Source organism: Malassezia pachydermatis (assembly GCF_001278385.1).
Source record: "Malassezia pachydermatis strain CBS 1879 chromosome Unknown scaffold4, whole genome shotgun sequence".
In the NCBI taxonomy this organism is placed as follows: domain Eukaryota; kingdom Fungi; phylum Basidiomycota; class Malasseziomycetes; order Malasseziales; family Malasseziaceae; genus Malassezia; species Malassezia pachydermatis.
The window spans coordinates 239,224-252,767 of NW_017253141.1; the positions used below are offsets into that span (position 1 = coordinate 239,224).

A 13,544-nucleotide genomic window follows, 5' to 3' on the forward strand; every position below is an offset into this window, starting at 1 on the left:
GTTATGACCAAGATACATACATCGCGTACACTACAGCGGCTCCGAGGCCGAGCCAGACGGGCGCAGGGAGCGTCGCCCAGCGCCTCGTTTCCACGGTCCACGACGACGTGGCTCTAGGCGCGTCCAGATGCAATGCGCGACCAAACAACTCTTCGAGTCCGCTGTCGGTAGGCCCGCTAAATCGCTGGGGTCCCATCACCCACGTAGGCTTCTCGCGCTGCTCCGGCTCGATGTCCATGGCCTCGTCGTCGTCGTCGGCCGCCACAGCCGCCGTCGTATCTTGCAAAAGGGTATCCAATGGGGGCGGCGGCGCTGGGATCGTCTCATGGAGCGACATGGCCGCTAGGGGATCTGTGCTCGTCGTTTGCATGGACGTCGCTGAGGTCGATGTGGCATTCGGCACACGACGAAGCCACGGTTGCGTATGTCGCATGGTGTAGCGCTGCGTCCACATCAGCGGCACAAGCTGCGATTGCAGGAGCCACGCGCCGATGCGCACCATGTGCCACGTACGAGGCGGCAACGGTACGACATAGGCATGGCAGTATACAAGGAGCCGCGCTGCCCAGGCACTACACCATACGATACGCCAGGGCCACGGCGAAGCGGTGGACGTGGGCCGCGCATCATACCATATAGGCACACACGATAAACCAGCGAGCCATGGCCACGGCCGCTGCAACGTGCCATCCCAGACCAGCCACAGGACTGCGAGGCCCGCGAGGTACGAAGTCCACGCACCCATCACCACCAAACCATGCCTGAGCCGGTGCCACACAGGCAACGAGACAGGCTTCGCGGCACGCACTTGCGTTTGCGTTTGGTCGACCCATGCGCCCAACGCGGCACTTTGCCATTGCTGCTCGGTCTGCCGAAGCCGCGCATCGACGCGTGGCTGGCATTGGGCACAGACCATCGGGTATCGCTGCTCCAGCGAGGCGCGGTAGGCCGGGTAGGCCGCCATCCGACTTTCGTCCGTGCTAGGATCGTCGTCAGACAAGTAACTGGCGAGCAAATTAGTCACCAACGTCTGATTCGCGAGGCAGGTACGACAAAAGACAGGGGTATCGCTGGACGCCGATGTACGTACCGCATGCGATGGTGTATCGAGAATGACAGGCTCGTACGTATCGAGGACATGACCCTGCGTATCAGCCAGATTCCACGCTTGGCACACGGAGCAGTACCAACGTGTGCGTGTGCCTGCCGAGACCTGCGTGGCTACGTCAGCCGCGTAGCACGACGGTAGATCGGATGTATCGCCGTACGGCGGGACAAGAAGGGATGTAGTGCCGCAGTAATAGCACGTACTCTCGGCTGGCGACGCGCGGCGCCGCGTCAGCCAGCCCCAGGCTCGGCGCATGACACTGACGTTCGCGGCGTGGATGTCGGTGGGTCGTTGATCGGGCCTCCTCCACCCCGATGAGGAGAGGCCACGCGTCGTGCTTTTTTTTTTTGGACTCAACTTGACAGCGACAACGACATGCGCCGCACGGTCGTTTGTGCACTGCCTAAGTCGGTGGTGCCTAGGCCCACCGGCGCACATGCACGCATGGCGTCAGCTGCGCACCTGAGTGAGAGTCTGGGCCATGACGGCCTGGCAGATCCGACACTGCGAACGGCGTTTCTTCGGCCGCCGCAGGACGAGTCTGTCGCTTCGGCGACGCAGCAGCGTCTTTCGGCTGCAGCGCGTCTCGGCCAGGCGAAAGTGCAAGGCAATGCAATGATTGCGTTGCCTGATGCCCTAGCCATGCATCTTGCTTCATTAGTGCGTCACGGCCATCAAGATCAATTGCGTCGCGATGCCTTGCACTACCATGACCTATTGCATACCCCGCCCGAGGACAAGACTAGCCTGTCCCAGGATCGTACACACTTTTTCACTGCGTCCCTGTCTCGTGCGCGTCTTTCACCCTTGTACCTGAGCCAGCTCTTCCCTGCACGGTACGCGGTGCTTGTGCGTGTGCTCGACGAAGTCCGTCGTCGGATGGCCTCGCCTTTCCCGTCGACGTCGTCCTGGGCGCCGACGCATCTGTACGACTTTGCGATGCATGCGACTGAAGCCCTATGGGCGTACGAGGCCGTCTTTGGCGCCGAGGCGTTGACCGAGTACACGGCCGAAACACGCACAGGCACCTTGTTTTCCACCTGCACCTCTCTCTTGCAATCGCCCCATTGGCAGCACGTTCGTACGACGCTGCGGCAGCGTGGCGATGCGCCGCATCACTTGCGCGATGTGGAGATTGCGCCTCATGCGCCGACCATGACGCTGGGCGTGCATGCCTTTGGCCTGAGCGATCTTGAGACAGACATTGCACGCGAGAAGGAAGTGCTGCGTATGTGGAAGAGCCATGCGCATGTCTTGGTACTGATTGAGCGTGCGACGCCGCGTGGATTCGCTAGCCTGATGGCCGCTCGTTCGCAGCTCTTGATGCTGGGTCGTACCTCGTCGCCCTGCCACATTGTTGCGCCGTGCCCCCACGATCATGCGTGTCCAATGCTGCATGCCTGGCCCGGCGATACAAAGACTCCACGGGGTCTGTCGTTGTGTGCGTACTCTCAGCTGTACCGCTTGCCGTCATTCACACGTGCGGCAGCGCGTCTGCAGCGTGGCGATGCGGTGGAAGAATACTGCTACGTCGTGGTACAGCGCGGCGAACGTCCTTCGTTGGCGACCCACACGCCGATGTGGGCTTCGTCGCTGGCTTCGTCGCATGTGCCTGAGGCAGTATCGCACATGGCCCAGGCAGGTCGGCAGGGCGTGCTGGACGACCTGCGGGCCAGTACCGCCGCGCCCGACGCTTCGGCGGCTACCCCGCCGTCGTATGTAAGCGACGTCGTGGCCCAGGGCTTGACGCAGGACCGTGTGCTCCAAACGGACGCGTATGCGTGGCCTCGCTTGGTACGTGCGCCCCTCAAGAAGGGAGGGCATGTTACGATGGACGGCTGCTGTGAAGACGGCCATATACAGCGGTTTACTATCGCCAAGTCCGTCGGTCGGCAGGCGTACCAAGACGCACGCAAAGCGCGGCAGGGCGATTTGTATGCCCACGCCGCCCTTAGCAGCAAGCCGATCATGGTACTTCCGAGTCCTCATGCCAACGACATGCAGAAAGATACCCAGGAGGATAACACGGCACTGTCTCGACGTGGCTCGTCCGTGGCTCGCGATGAAGAATACGTATACCTCGGCCCTGAAGCCCAGTACCAAACACGCCAGCTGGGCCACGTCTCTAAGCGCGTGTCACGCCGCGCGCCCAAGCGCCGCATGATCTTGGATGCCACACGCGACGATACACGTAGCAGTCGCAAACCCAACCGCCGAGAATTGGACGAGGCCATGTGGGCTGACGACCAAGCGTCGTCGTCCCATCTTCCATAGTGTTGGCGCCCTGCGCGTATTTGTACCTCCACCAACGTCGTACTAGCACGACCGACCACGATGCGCGACGAGGGCCCGGCGGCTCCACGAGAAACGTCAACGCCTGCGTCGTCAGACATGGCGCTCGCGACACGCGGCACCGTCTCTGCGCCGCCGCAGATCGGCGAACGATCGCTGCGGCAGCAAGTGGTGCTGGACGAGGAGACGTACACCAGTGGCCTTTCACGCATTATCCAACGTGATTTTTTCCCCGACTTGCCACGTCTTCAGGCGCAGAATGCCTATCTTACGGCCCTGGATGAAGGGACCCAGGATGAAATTGAGGAAGCGGCACGCCGCCTTGTGCACGAAGAAGCACGATACGGCGTGCTTACCGAGCGAACACGACGGGCGGACGACGGCGAGCCACTCACGCCGATGCCCATGCCTTCCTCCACGCCTCGATCCGATACACCGAGGCCCTCGGTGGGCACAACGCCCTTGTCGTACGTGGGCGATACGCCTCGCTCGTCCACTTCGATGCACGCTGCAGATGTGCCTACCAACCTGACGATGGGGCAGTACCAAACACGCTACACAACCGAAGACAATGCATCGTTTGCGCATCTCATGGACGTCACACGCAAGCGACGTCGTGAGAAGTACGACTGGGCCTACAAGGCGGCGGAGCACGAGACGGCCAAGCGCCAAGCAAAGATCGAGGCGGCCCACCACGAAGCTGAAGCGGGTCGGCGGCTGGCCGGGCCCTCCGCGCCGAAAGGCTTGCTGGCGCCGCCACCACCGCCAGTACCGCCGACCTCGTCGTCTCACGCACAGGGAGCGCTTATGCATGCGCCTGGCAGTCTCACGTCTACAGCGAAAGCGACCAAGACAGATATGCCGCCCCCGCGGCTGGTTCATGCCAATACGCGTTTGGATTGGCACAGCGATCTAGGCATGCCATCGTCGGCTACGACTCCATCGACGCCCAGTAGCAGTGTGGTCGATGCTGCGATTCATGGCACTTCGTCCCCTCGTGTGAATGGCTACGGGTTCGTGAGCATGCCGTCCACACCACGTACAGACATCGGGACACCGTCTGTGGCAGCGACGCCACGAGCCAGTGCTGCCTCAGCGTCGAGGACGCCACGGCCTAGTACTGACATACTCAGTCCTGCTGCTCGCACGTTGCTGCAGCGTACCAGTCGTTCTGTCTCGACGCTGTACCGCGCCAATCCCTCGTCGACGCCGCGCTCTGCTCGCTGGACACCAACGCCTAGTCCGGTCGTTCGACGTAACTCATAACATCCTATCTAGCTAGATACCCCATACCACGACTTTGCCATCCCACCCAGCGGTAGCAAATCGCTCCCCTGTAGGGCACGTGCGTACACATGTCACACGCGCATCATGACCTGTAAGCGTGGCCACGGCCTCGGCGCGCAGCGTATCCCATACCACGCACTTGTGGTTTTCGTAGCCGGCACAGAGCATACGGCCTGAGCGTGAGAAGGCGATTGACTTCACAGGCGAGGCTGATGTCGCAGGCTCGTAGATATTCAGCTCACGTTGTGAGCGCACATCCCACAGACGGCACGTTCCATCGTCAGAGCTTGACGCCAAAGCCATGCCGTCGGGGAACATGGCCACACTGTTTACATCCGAGCGGTGGCCCGTGAACGTATGCTGCACGCGGCCCGTGCGCCGGTCCCATACACGCACATGCGAATCAATGCCGCTGGAGACAAACACGTCAGGACTGGTCGGCGAAAGGGCCAAGCTTAGGACGTCGCCCTGGTGCTCGGAAAACGTATGGACTGGCGTTTCCGACTCTGTATCCCATTGCACGATAGTGCCATCGCCCGACGCCGTGAACAATGTATAATCATCGAGAAACTCACACGCGCTAATGTAGCCAGAGTGACCCACGAGTGTGTGCTCCACGGGCACATCCACCGCACTCTCGCGATGCCGCAGATTGTAGATCGAGCATGCATTGTCCAGTCCACCAGACGCGACCAGCAGGCCCGAGGGACAGTAGGCACAGCACATGACATACGGCACAGGCGTGGGGATGGCCTGCACCTTTTGGCCATGGTGCGGATTCCAGAGCACCAAATAGCCGTCCTGCGAAGCGGTCAGTAGATACCGTCCCTCATTTGACCATGTCAGGGCTGGTACTTTCGAGGATTGGCATCGCATGGTCATTTGGCGCTTGATGTTCAACGAGCGGATCGCCGGCACATGACTCGCAGCTAAGCGCACTGTCCATGAGCTTCTCGTAGAGGTACGTACAGTTGGTATCCGCCATGCTTTTTGAGCGCGCATCCAGTTTCTGCTTTAGCGCGTCTGACTCGACGCGTTGCGATGTAATGGCATCCTGCAGCTCTTCCGGCATGAGTATCGTCAGCCGAAAGGACCGCAAAGTCGTGGTCCCCGCAAGGAACAGCAGAGAGGGAGCCAATAGCGGTCCCTCGGCCGATCGCGAGACCCCCTGCTCTTGTCCTCCTCCTCCGCTCTGCACGGCCCCCCTTTGTGTCCACGTGGTGACGACCATGTCCCACGCAGGGTCCTGGGCCGAGTCTCGCCGCTCCAGAGCTATGCATACTCATCGTCGCTCAGCGTTCGATAGCTTTGACGAGTCGCAGTGGCTGTATGGATTGCGCGAGCATGTACGTTCCGTCCTGCTGGAACGACGAAGGCCCCTGTCTCGCGACCAGGCCCCTCCCTCAACCCCGCCGCTGATTCGCGCTCAACACCAGGCGCCTAGGATGGTCGCGTCCGACCACGAAGAGGAGGCGCCTGAATCGATTCCGGAGGACCCGGAAGCCAAGTCGCATTTACGCCTCGCTGCTGATGCTATGAAAGAGCTCTTGGCGCTAGGCGGCGTCGTCGACGAGGAGAGTGAGCAGCCTGTGGAGATGGACGGCTTTGCAGAAAAAGTATGGCGTGTGGACGAGCCACAGGAAGAAGGCCCATCCTCCCTCTTCTCGCTCTTTCAGACCCAGTCGAATGGGCCTGTCGACGTGGATGCCCTCCTGCGCTTTCGTGCAGGTATGACGGAGGCGCAAGCTGAAGAAGAGGCTATGCCACCTCCACGCCCCAAAATTGAAGTGGTGGAGAGTGACGCTTCTGCATCCAGTGCTACCAGTGACAGCGACGATGACGAGGGCAGCGGAGATCCTGCCGAGGATGACGCCATGGAGGCTGACGAGGATGAAGACCACGAGGGCAAAAATGATAGCCAAGACGATGACGACGATGGCGACAACGACGATACCACGGGGGACTCGCCCAGGCAGGACAATGCATCGCCGTTTTTACGTGACTTGGCGCACGCAGCGTCGACGCACTCGTATGAAGATACGGAGCAGGCCACGCCCGCTGAGCTTTTGATACCTGGCCAAGGTGGTCAACACGCCCCGATCGTCGTTTTATCCGACAGCGAGGAAGAGGAAGAGGAAGAGGAAGAGGAAGAGGAAGAGGAAGAGGAAGAGGAAGAGGAAGAAGAGGAAACGACGTCGCCCCCTTCTCTTCCCAAGTTGTGGTCCTACGCTGTGGATGATGCCCTTGCTGAAGGCAATAGCAATGAGGAAGATGAAGAAGAGGGTGATGGAGAAAACATGCTGGCAGAAGACAATATGCTAGAAGAAGAAGAAGAAGACAGCATGCTTGCGGAACAAGAGGAGGAGGAGGAGGAGGAGGAAGAAAACATGCTGGAGGATGAAAATGAAGGGGACAATGATGAAGATATTGGGCTGAGCCAACGGAACACTGAACCGACGGCTCATATGGACATGCCGGCCTCTTTGATAGCCGATGCCTCACCTTTTACGGAGGAAGAGCCAGCTCTACATCCATCTTTGCCTATCGATGAGGCGTCTGAGACTCGTACAAACCTTACCGAGGTGATGGACGAAGATGCAATCACCGCCTCTCTCCTTCCTACGTCTGAGACGGCTGAGAACACGTCCACCGTAGACACGTCTGCGGAGGCGACCACAGCGCCACGTTCCGAAGTAGTTATTGAGCTGCCGACGTACGAACGCGACGAGACATCAGGGCCATCGTCGATGACGGACCCCGTGCCCGTCTCGGAGACGCCAGCCACAGATGCACAGCCTGCACATGTGTCGCCTATGGACTCGTTGGCTTCGCAGGATGAGCCTACCATGATCGATCCTTCGTTGTTATCTGTCCAAGCTGATGCGTCCCGAGTGTCTTCCGCTGATGCTGCCACGAACCAGGTAACAACGGCATCTGATGGTACGTTGTCTGAACATCCAGATACATCGGAGGCCCATGACACGTACCCCACCTCGCAAGGCAAGGACGAGCCAGCGGAGTTGGCCACGCAGCCTTCCCCTGATAGGGACGTGTCCGATGCCAGCACTGAAGCGCTGAGTGAGGACGAAGAAGCGGACACATCCAATTTGCTGGAGCAGCCAGACGAGCACGATATCATGTTTTCATCGCCCTCGCAACATGCCACGCGTTCTCACTGCGCGTTCCAGCGGCTGACATTGACGAAAGAAGACGGAGCGCCGACGTTTATTGTGCGTTCCTGTACGCTGAACCCTACTGTGCTAGAAGAAGAAGGCGCGGAACAGACTGATGTGATCACCGATAGTCTGGAGATGCAACCGTTGGATGCGGATTCGCTGCCTGAGTCGGTGTACCATGCCTTGTGCCGTATAGTCGGCCCGGCCTTGCTGGACGATGTGTATGTGCTACCACAGAGTTTGGGCGCTCAATGGATGAAAACGGATCCCGAGCATGCAGACATCGAGGCCTCGCCTTCTAAGCGACCACGAACGAATACACCATCGCCACCGCGGCGGATGCGATTGCGTACAGCGCAAGAGCGTCGACGACGCCAGCCTTTCTCGCCTAGTTAGCGCTTCTTTGTAGATACCCTTAAAACGCGTGAACCCTCCACACGTGGCACATCGACCCTTGTCGTAGGCCCATCATGTCTCTCTTGTCGTTGACGCGGCGAGGTCTTGGTCGGCCAGCTGTGCCTCTGCTGGCTCGTGCCACGCATAGTTCGTACCGTCCCATCTCTCCGGAGTCTGTTGCGAAGGAGGATGCAGAGTACGAAGCGAAGATTCAAGCGGCTGAGCAGGCTGTCGCCGATATGGGCTTCCCTCGCCTCTCTGTCTTTCGCCAGCCGGTAAGCTGGGGCGATCATGATCAATTCCAGCATGGTACGTCCAGTGTCACTTACCATAGTCAACAATGCACACTACATTCGCTGGTTTGAGACTGCCCGTATGCGCTGGATTGAGCGTGTGACAAGCACCATGCGACCTGAGCTCCGTGACAACTTGGCGCTGGGCCGCGGCGTAGGCATTATTCTTGCGTCGACGTACTGCCGCTACCGTCGGCCTGTGACGTACCCTGACACGGTCGTGATTGGCAGTGCTCCGTACCCACTGCGTCGTCGTGATCGTTTCGTGATCAAGGAAGTGGCCTACTCAGTCAACCAGCGTGCGATGGTCGCCGAGGCCGACTTTGACTGCGTAGGCTACGACTACGACAAGCTGTGCAAGGCCACTTTGCCAGACGACTTGGTTGCTGCCATGGAGATGTGGCAGTACACGGGCGCCGGGAGCGATAAAAAGCGTTAGCACTTCGCGCATACATATATTGCGAATAGAAAATCATAATACTATGGTACACTACACAGAGATGGTCTTGAAGAAGTGGAAGCCGTCCGAAGACGTTGTACCGAGCATACCGGGGATCTGCGGGTGCCAGTGCACTTCCTTGATATCGCTTGCACCGTGGTGACAGAACAGCAGCTGACTCGGCACAGGCTCGCCGTTCGGGCCTGTGGGCATCTGGGCAGCCTGTTCCTCGTCGTCATGCTCTACACCCAGGTCCCACAACGTCACTTGATCATCCCGACCTGACGCCGCAAAGATGCTGTCTTCTTCCGGGTGCCATTCCACACTGCTGATCGGCGCACGATGCCATTGGAAGTGCGCCACAGGGGTAGACCGCTGGGTATTCTTGAAGGCACGCATATCCCATACATTCAAGGCGCCATCATCGCCACCTGAGAGCAGCAGGTACTGCGTGCCACGGTTCCAGCTGATCACATTCACATCCTGCTCATGCGCGGCATCGACGGTGAGCGCCGAGCGATGCGACTTTACACGCACATCCCAAATACGAATACTGCGGTCTGCCGAGCACGACGCAAAGACGGTCGGCTCAGCAGGTGACCACTGCAAGTCCTCCACCGACGATGTATGACTCTCAAACGGCGTAGCGTGTGTTGTAAAGCCGGTATTGTTGCTTGTCGTGAGGAAAATCTTGCTATGCATATCACCTGTGACCAGACGCAGGTGCCCGCCCTTGCCAGACGAACCGCCGCCAAGGACACCGCCCCAGTCCATGGCAAAACCTTCGGTGCGGTGCGACGACACTGTAAAGAGCGGCGTCTGCACCTTCTTCTTATCGATGGTCGTGCCGGGCTGGTTCAGCGCATTGTACAGCGGCCGCACGTCCCAGATGTGCACCTTGCCTATCTCGGACCACGTGGCCACAGGGTATGGATCGAGGCAGGGCTCCAAGTCCGATGTGGGAGTCGTCGTGGGAGCGGCGCGGATACGGTTGATGCCGCCCAGATGCGGGATCGATTTGTACTCCAGCACGGCATCTTCATCGACATCGTCGTCCTCATCGTCGTCCTCATCGTCAGAATTGGCTGGCATCGTTAGTACTGTTTCAGAAATCCATTGTGGTAGGCTCAGAGAAAATAAGATAGGTAGCGAGTTTGTTTTCGGCATCGAGCGGCACGCCGCTCATACAGCCAAATGCCTCAAGACATCATAGCCAAGCAATGGGGGGAATACGTACCATCATCACGCGATGTGCGATGCATAGCACTGGCCTTCATGACCAGCACTTCATTGTTCTTGGCCGTATCGGCCTGTGTACCCGCGACAAAGTAGGCCGTATGCGGCATCGTCTGGCGCTGCGAGCCCAAATGATCGCGCAAAAAGTCGAACGACAAGCAGGGCCACGTCACGTTCATGCGGTGTAGCATATGGTACGCAGACTGATCAGGCACTAGCGTCTGGCCTTCTTCCAATGGCATTACACCAGGCATGTACGCCTCCGTAGGCGGTGCTGACGTCTCTTCGTCATCCAGGGCCTCGTTCTCTACTTCTTCCAACTCCATCTCGCCTTGGTTGTTCACGACTTCGCCGTCGCTTTCAATCTCATCCTCAAAGGGATCCTCAAATTCACCCATACCCTCATCGTGAGGGGGGACAGATGCATCCGTCGCACCGTCGACACGGGGGCGCTCCGCATCAGGCGCGACCTCGCCATCGGCCAACGTGCGTTTGGACATGGTACAAAGCCAAAAAAAAGTGCTTGGGCCGACCTGCCTAGAAAAAAAAACCCGAAGAAAAAAATGCCACGCGGTGCTGGCATTCGCATTCGCATCCGCAGCCATGCCATGCCACCGTGCCTCCACTTGTCCCTCGTACACGGCGCTGACTCAGCGCTGTGCGGGTGACTGCAAGGTCACTCACACCGGCGTGGCCCTCCAATTTTTTGCACGGACGTTCATTGATCGATGTCGGCAATTCGTGCGCTTGTTCTAGGCTCTGGTGGTCGTGAGCATGCGCTTGCTCTGCACCTGCTCCGCTCGGAGCGTGTAGAGCATGTGTATGTAGCGCCTGGCAATGGCGGTACAGCGACGCTAGGTCATCGCTGCACCAATTTGGCCTCCCCCAAAGCTAGTGGTGATTTCTCGGACATTGCGCAATGGGCAAAGGACAACAAGATTACATTGTGTGTGCCAGGCCCAGAGGCGCCTCTGGTCGAAGGCGTCGAGACGGCTTTCCGCCAAGGTACGTCCTTGAGTACTCACCCCCAGTCGGTATTCCAGTGTTCGGCCCCTCGAAGGAGGCAGCGCAGATGGAAGGCTCCAAGGCCTATGCCAAGGACTTTATGGCACGTCACCATATCCCTACGGCGGCGTACCGTACTTTTACGGCCGATCAAGTCGATGCCTGCATGGCGTACATTCAAGAGTTGGGCGGTGCGAAGGCCATAGTGCTCAAGGCGAGTGGCCTGGCCGGCGGCAAGGGTGTGATTCTCCCTGAGACGGACGAAGAGGCGTATGAGGGTGTGCAAGATCTGCTGGTGAAGAAGGTGTTTGGCGATGCTGGCGATGCCTTGGTCGTCGAGGAGCGTCTGGACGGCTCGGAGCTTTCCGTGCTGGCCTTCTCGGATGGCTACACTGTTCGTGCGCTGCCTGGCTGCCAGGACCACAAGCGCATTGGCGAGGGCGATACGGGCCTGAACACAGGCGGTATGGGTGCATACTGCCCGACGCCGGACGGTACTGCGCCAGGCATGGAAGAACGTATTCGCAACGAAGTGCTCTTGCCGACCATTGAGGGTATGCGTCGCGACGGCACACCCTTTGTCGGCATGCTGTTCGTCGGTTTGATGCTTACCAGCAAGGGGCCGAAAGTGCTCGAGTACAATGTACGATTCGGTGATCCAGAGACGGAAGCTGTGCTGGAACTGCTGGCCGAGCCAACGACGTTGACGGATGTGATGATGGCATGTGTCGAGCGCCGTTTGGACTGCGTAGAGCTGGCTGTGCGTCCCGGTTTTGCAGTGAGCATTATCATGGCCAGTGGTGGCTACCCCGGCAAGTACGCGACGGGCGTCCCGATCGATATGAGTGCGGTGCCGGGCAATGTGTCTGTGTACCATGCTGGCACGAAGCGTCTTGAGGATGGGACGCTGGTCACGGCTGGTGGTCGTGTGCTGGCCGTGTCGGCGGTCGGCAGCACGCTGGAAGAGGCATTGGAGCATGCGTACGCGGGCGTGAACAGCATTCAGTTTGACGGCATGGTCTTCCGCCGCGACATTGCGCACCGTGCGCTCGGCAAGGCAGCGTCCACCTCGGAGAGTCTGACGTACGCAGCGGCAGGTGTCGACATTGATGCGGGCAATGCGCTGGTCGAGCGCATTAAGCCGCTGGCCAAGAGCACGCAGCGTACAGGCTGTGTCGGTTCGCTGGGCGGCTTTGGCGGTGTGTTTGACTTGAAGGCACTGGGTATGAACGACCCGCTGCTTGTGAGCGGTACAGATGGTGTGGGCACGAAGCTGCGTGTGGCGCTCGACTTCGGCAAGCATGATACGATTGGTATTGACTTGGTCGCCATGTCGGTGAACGACCTGATCGTGCAAGGCGCGCAGCCGCTCTACTTCCTCGACTACTTTGCCTGCTCCAAGCTGGATGTCGACACGGCTTCGGCTGTGGTGAGCGGCGTGGCGGAAGGCTGCCGTCAGGCGCAGTGCGCGTTGATCGGTGGTGAAACGGCTGAGATGCCAGGTATGTACGTCGGCGACGAGTACGATGTGGCAGGCTTTGCTGTTGGTGCGGTCGAGCGTAGCGCGATTCTTCCACGCATGTCGTCGATGCAAGCAGGCGATAAGCTTATTGGTCTGCGCTCGAGCGGCGTGCACTCCAACGGCTACTCGCTCGTGCGGAAGGTCGTGGCCAAGTCGGGTGTGTCGCTGCACGCGCCGTGCCCCTGGGGCGCGCCTGGGTCGGTCGTGGATGGCGTGTCGACGCCAGCGACGCTTGGCGAGGCGCTCCTTGCGCCGACGCGTATCTACGTTCAGGCACTGCACCATGTCCTTCACTCCACTGATCATGCCGTGCTGGGTCTCGCGCACATTACGGGCGGCGGTTTTACCGAGAACATCCCGCGTGTGCTGCCTGACGGTCTCGGCGCGCACATTGATCTGAGTACGTGGGCCCGCCCCCCGCTGTTTGCCTGGCTGCAGCAGCAGGGCCACATTGAGGCGGCAGAGATGGCACGTACATTCAACAACGGTATCGGTATGGTCCTCGTCGTTCCCGCCTCGGCCTGTGACGCGACGTGTGCGGCATTGCAGGCTGCGGGTGAAGCACCTGTCACCATGGGCGAGCTTACGTCGCAGCCGGGCGTGACGTACGCGCACTTGGACTCGTGGACTATGTAGCGCTCGTAGCAGAAGAGTGGTGGTGGAGGCTCGCTGGGAGGGCATGTGGAGAAGGCCCTTTTGGGTGCTGGGGGCGACGAGAGGCGACGCGGAGGGGCCGTGGGTTCGCGCGGTTTTTTTCTAAAGGACGCTCTCTCCGTGTGTGGCTCCTCGC

General features: G+C 59.6%; 8 protein-coding genes across 8 annotated transcripts; 5 read left to right on the forward strand and 3 right to left on the reverse strand.

Annotated features, from left to right (window-relative positions):
* Position 1: 1 nt before the first annotated feature.
* Malapachy_3868 (hypothetical protein) lies at positions 2 to 1,363 on the reverse strand (the record flags this gene model as incomplete). Its single annotated transcript, XM_018138327.1, has 1 exon — positions 2 to 1,363. One exon carries the CDS (start codon positions 1,361 to 1,363, stop codon positions 2 to 4), a length of 1,362 nt encoding a protein of 453 aa, XP_017991637.1.
* A 120-nt stretch (positions 1,364 to 1,483) lies between these two features.
* Malapachy_3855 (3-methyl-2-oxobutanoate hydroxymethyltransferase) lies at positions 1,484 to 3,382 on the forward strand (the record flags this gene model as incomplete). Its single annotated transcript, XM_018138314.1, has 1 exon — positions 1,484 to 3,382. One exon carries the CDS (start codon positions 1,484 to 1,486, stop codon positions 3,380 to 3,382), a length of 1,899 nt encoding a protein of 632 aa, XP_017991751.1.
* Positions 3,383 to 3,442: 60 nt separating this feature from the next.
* Positions 3,443 to 4,666, forward strand: Malapachy_3858 (hypothetical protein; the record flags this gene model as incomplete). Its single annotated transcript, XM_018138317.1, has 1 exon — positions 3,443 to 4,666. The coding sequence occupies one exon, from the start codon at positions 3,443 to 3,445 to the stop codon at positions 4,664 to 4,666; it is 1,224 nt and encodes a 407-aa protein (XP_017991754.1).
* Positions 4,667 to 4,678: 12 nt separating this feature from the next.
* On the reverse strand, positions 4,679 to 5,689 carry Malapachy_3851 (g protein complex beta subunit; the record flags this gene model as incomplete). The annotated part of the gene is made up of 2 exons (XM_018138310.1): positions 4,679 to 5,625; positions 5,653 to 5,689. The coding sequence occupies 2 exons, from the start codon at positions 5,687 to 5,689 to the stop codon at positions 4,679 to 4,681; spliced, it is 984 nt and encodes a 327-aa protein (XP_017991591.1).
* Positions 5,690 to 5,916: 227 nt separating this feature from the next.
* On the forward strand, positions 5,917 to 8,259 carry Malapachy_3852 (hypothetical protein; the record flags this gene model as incomplete). The annotated part of the gene is made up of 2 exons (XM_018138311.1): positions 5,917 to 7,627; positions 7,649 to 8,259. The coding sequence occupies 2 exons, from the start codon at positions 5,917 to 5,919 to the stop codon at positions 8,257 to 8,259; spliced, it is 2,322 nt and encodes a 773-aa protein (XP_017991747.1).
* A 74-nt stretch (positions 8,260 to 8,333) lies between these two features.
* Malapachy_3864 (hypothetical protein) lies at positions 8,334 to 8,991 on the forward strand (the record flags this gene model as incomplete). The annotated part of the gene is made up of 2 exons (XM_018138323.1): positions 8,334 to 8,568; positions 8,594 to 8,991. The coding sequence occupies 2 exons, from the start codon at positions 8,334 to 8,336 to the stop codon at positions 8,989 to 8,991; spliced, it is 633 nt and encodes a 210-aa protein (XP_017991592.1).
* A 51-nt stretch (positions 8,992 to 9,042) lies between these two features.
* On the reverse strand, positions 9,043 to 10,727 carry Malapachy_3846 (glutamate-rich wd repeat-containing protein; the record flags this gene model as incomplete). Its single annotated transcript, XM_018138305.1, has 2 exons — positions 9,043 to 10,076; positions 10,229 to 10,727. 2 exons carry the CDS (start codon positions 10,725 to 10,727, stop codon positions 9,043 to 9,045), a joined length of 1,533 nt encoding a protein of 510 aa, XP_017991541.1.
* A 228-nt stretch (positions 10,728 to 10,955) lies between these two features.
* On the forward strand, positions 10,956 to 13,390 carry Malapachy_3829 (aminoimidazole ribonucleotide synthetase; the record flags this gene model as incomplete). Its single annotated transcript, XM_018138288.1, has 2 exons — positions 10,956 to 11,232; positions 11,259 to 13,390. 2 exons carry the CDS (start codon positions 10,956 to 10,958, stop codon positions 13,388 to 13,390), a joined length of 2,409 nt encoding a protein of 802 aa, XP_017992059.1.
* Positions 13,391 to 13,544: the final 154 nt, after the last annotated feature.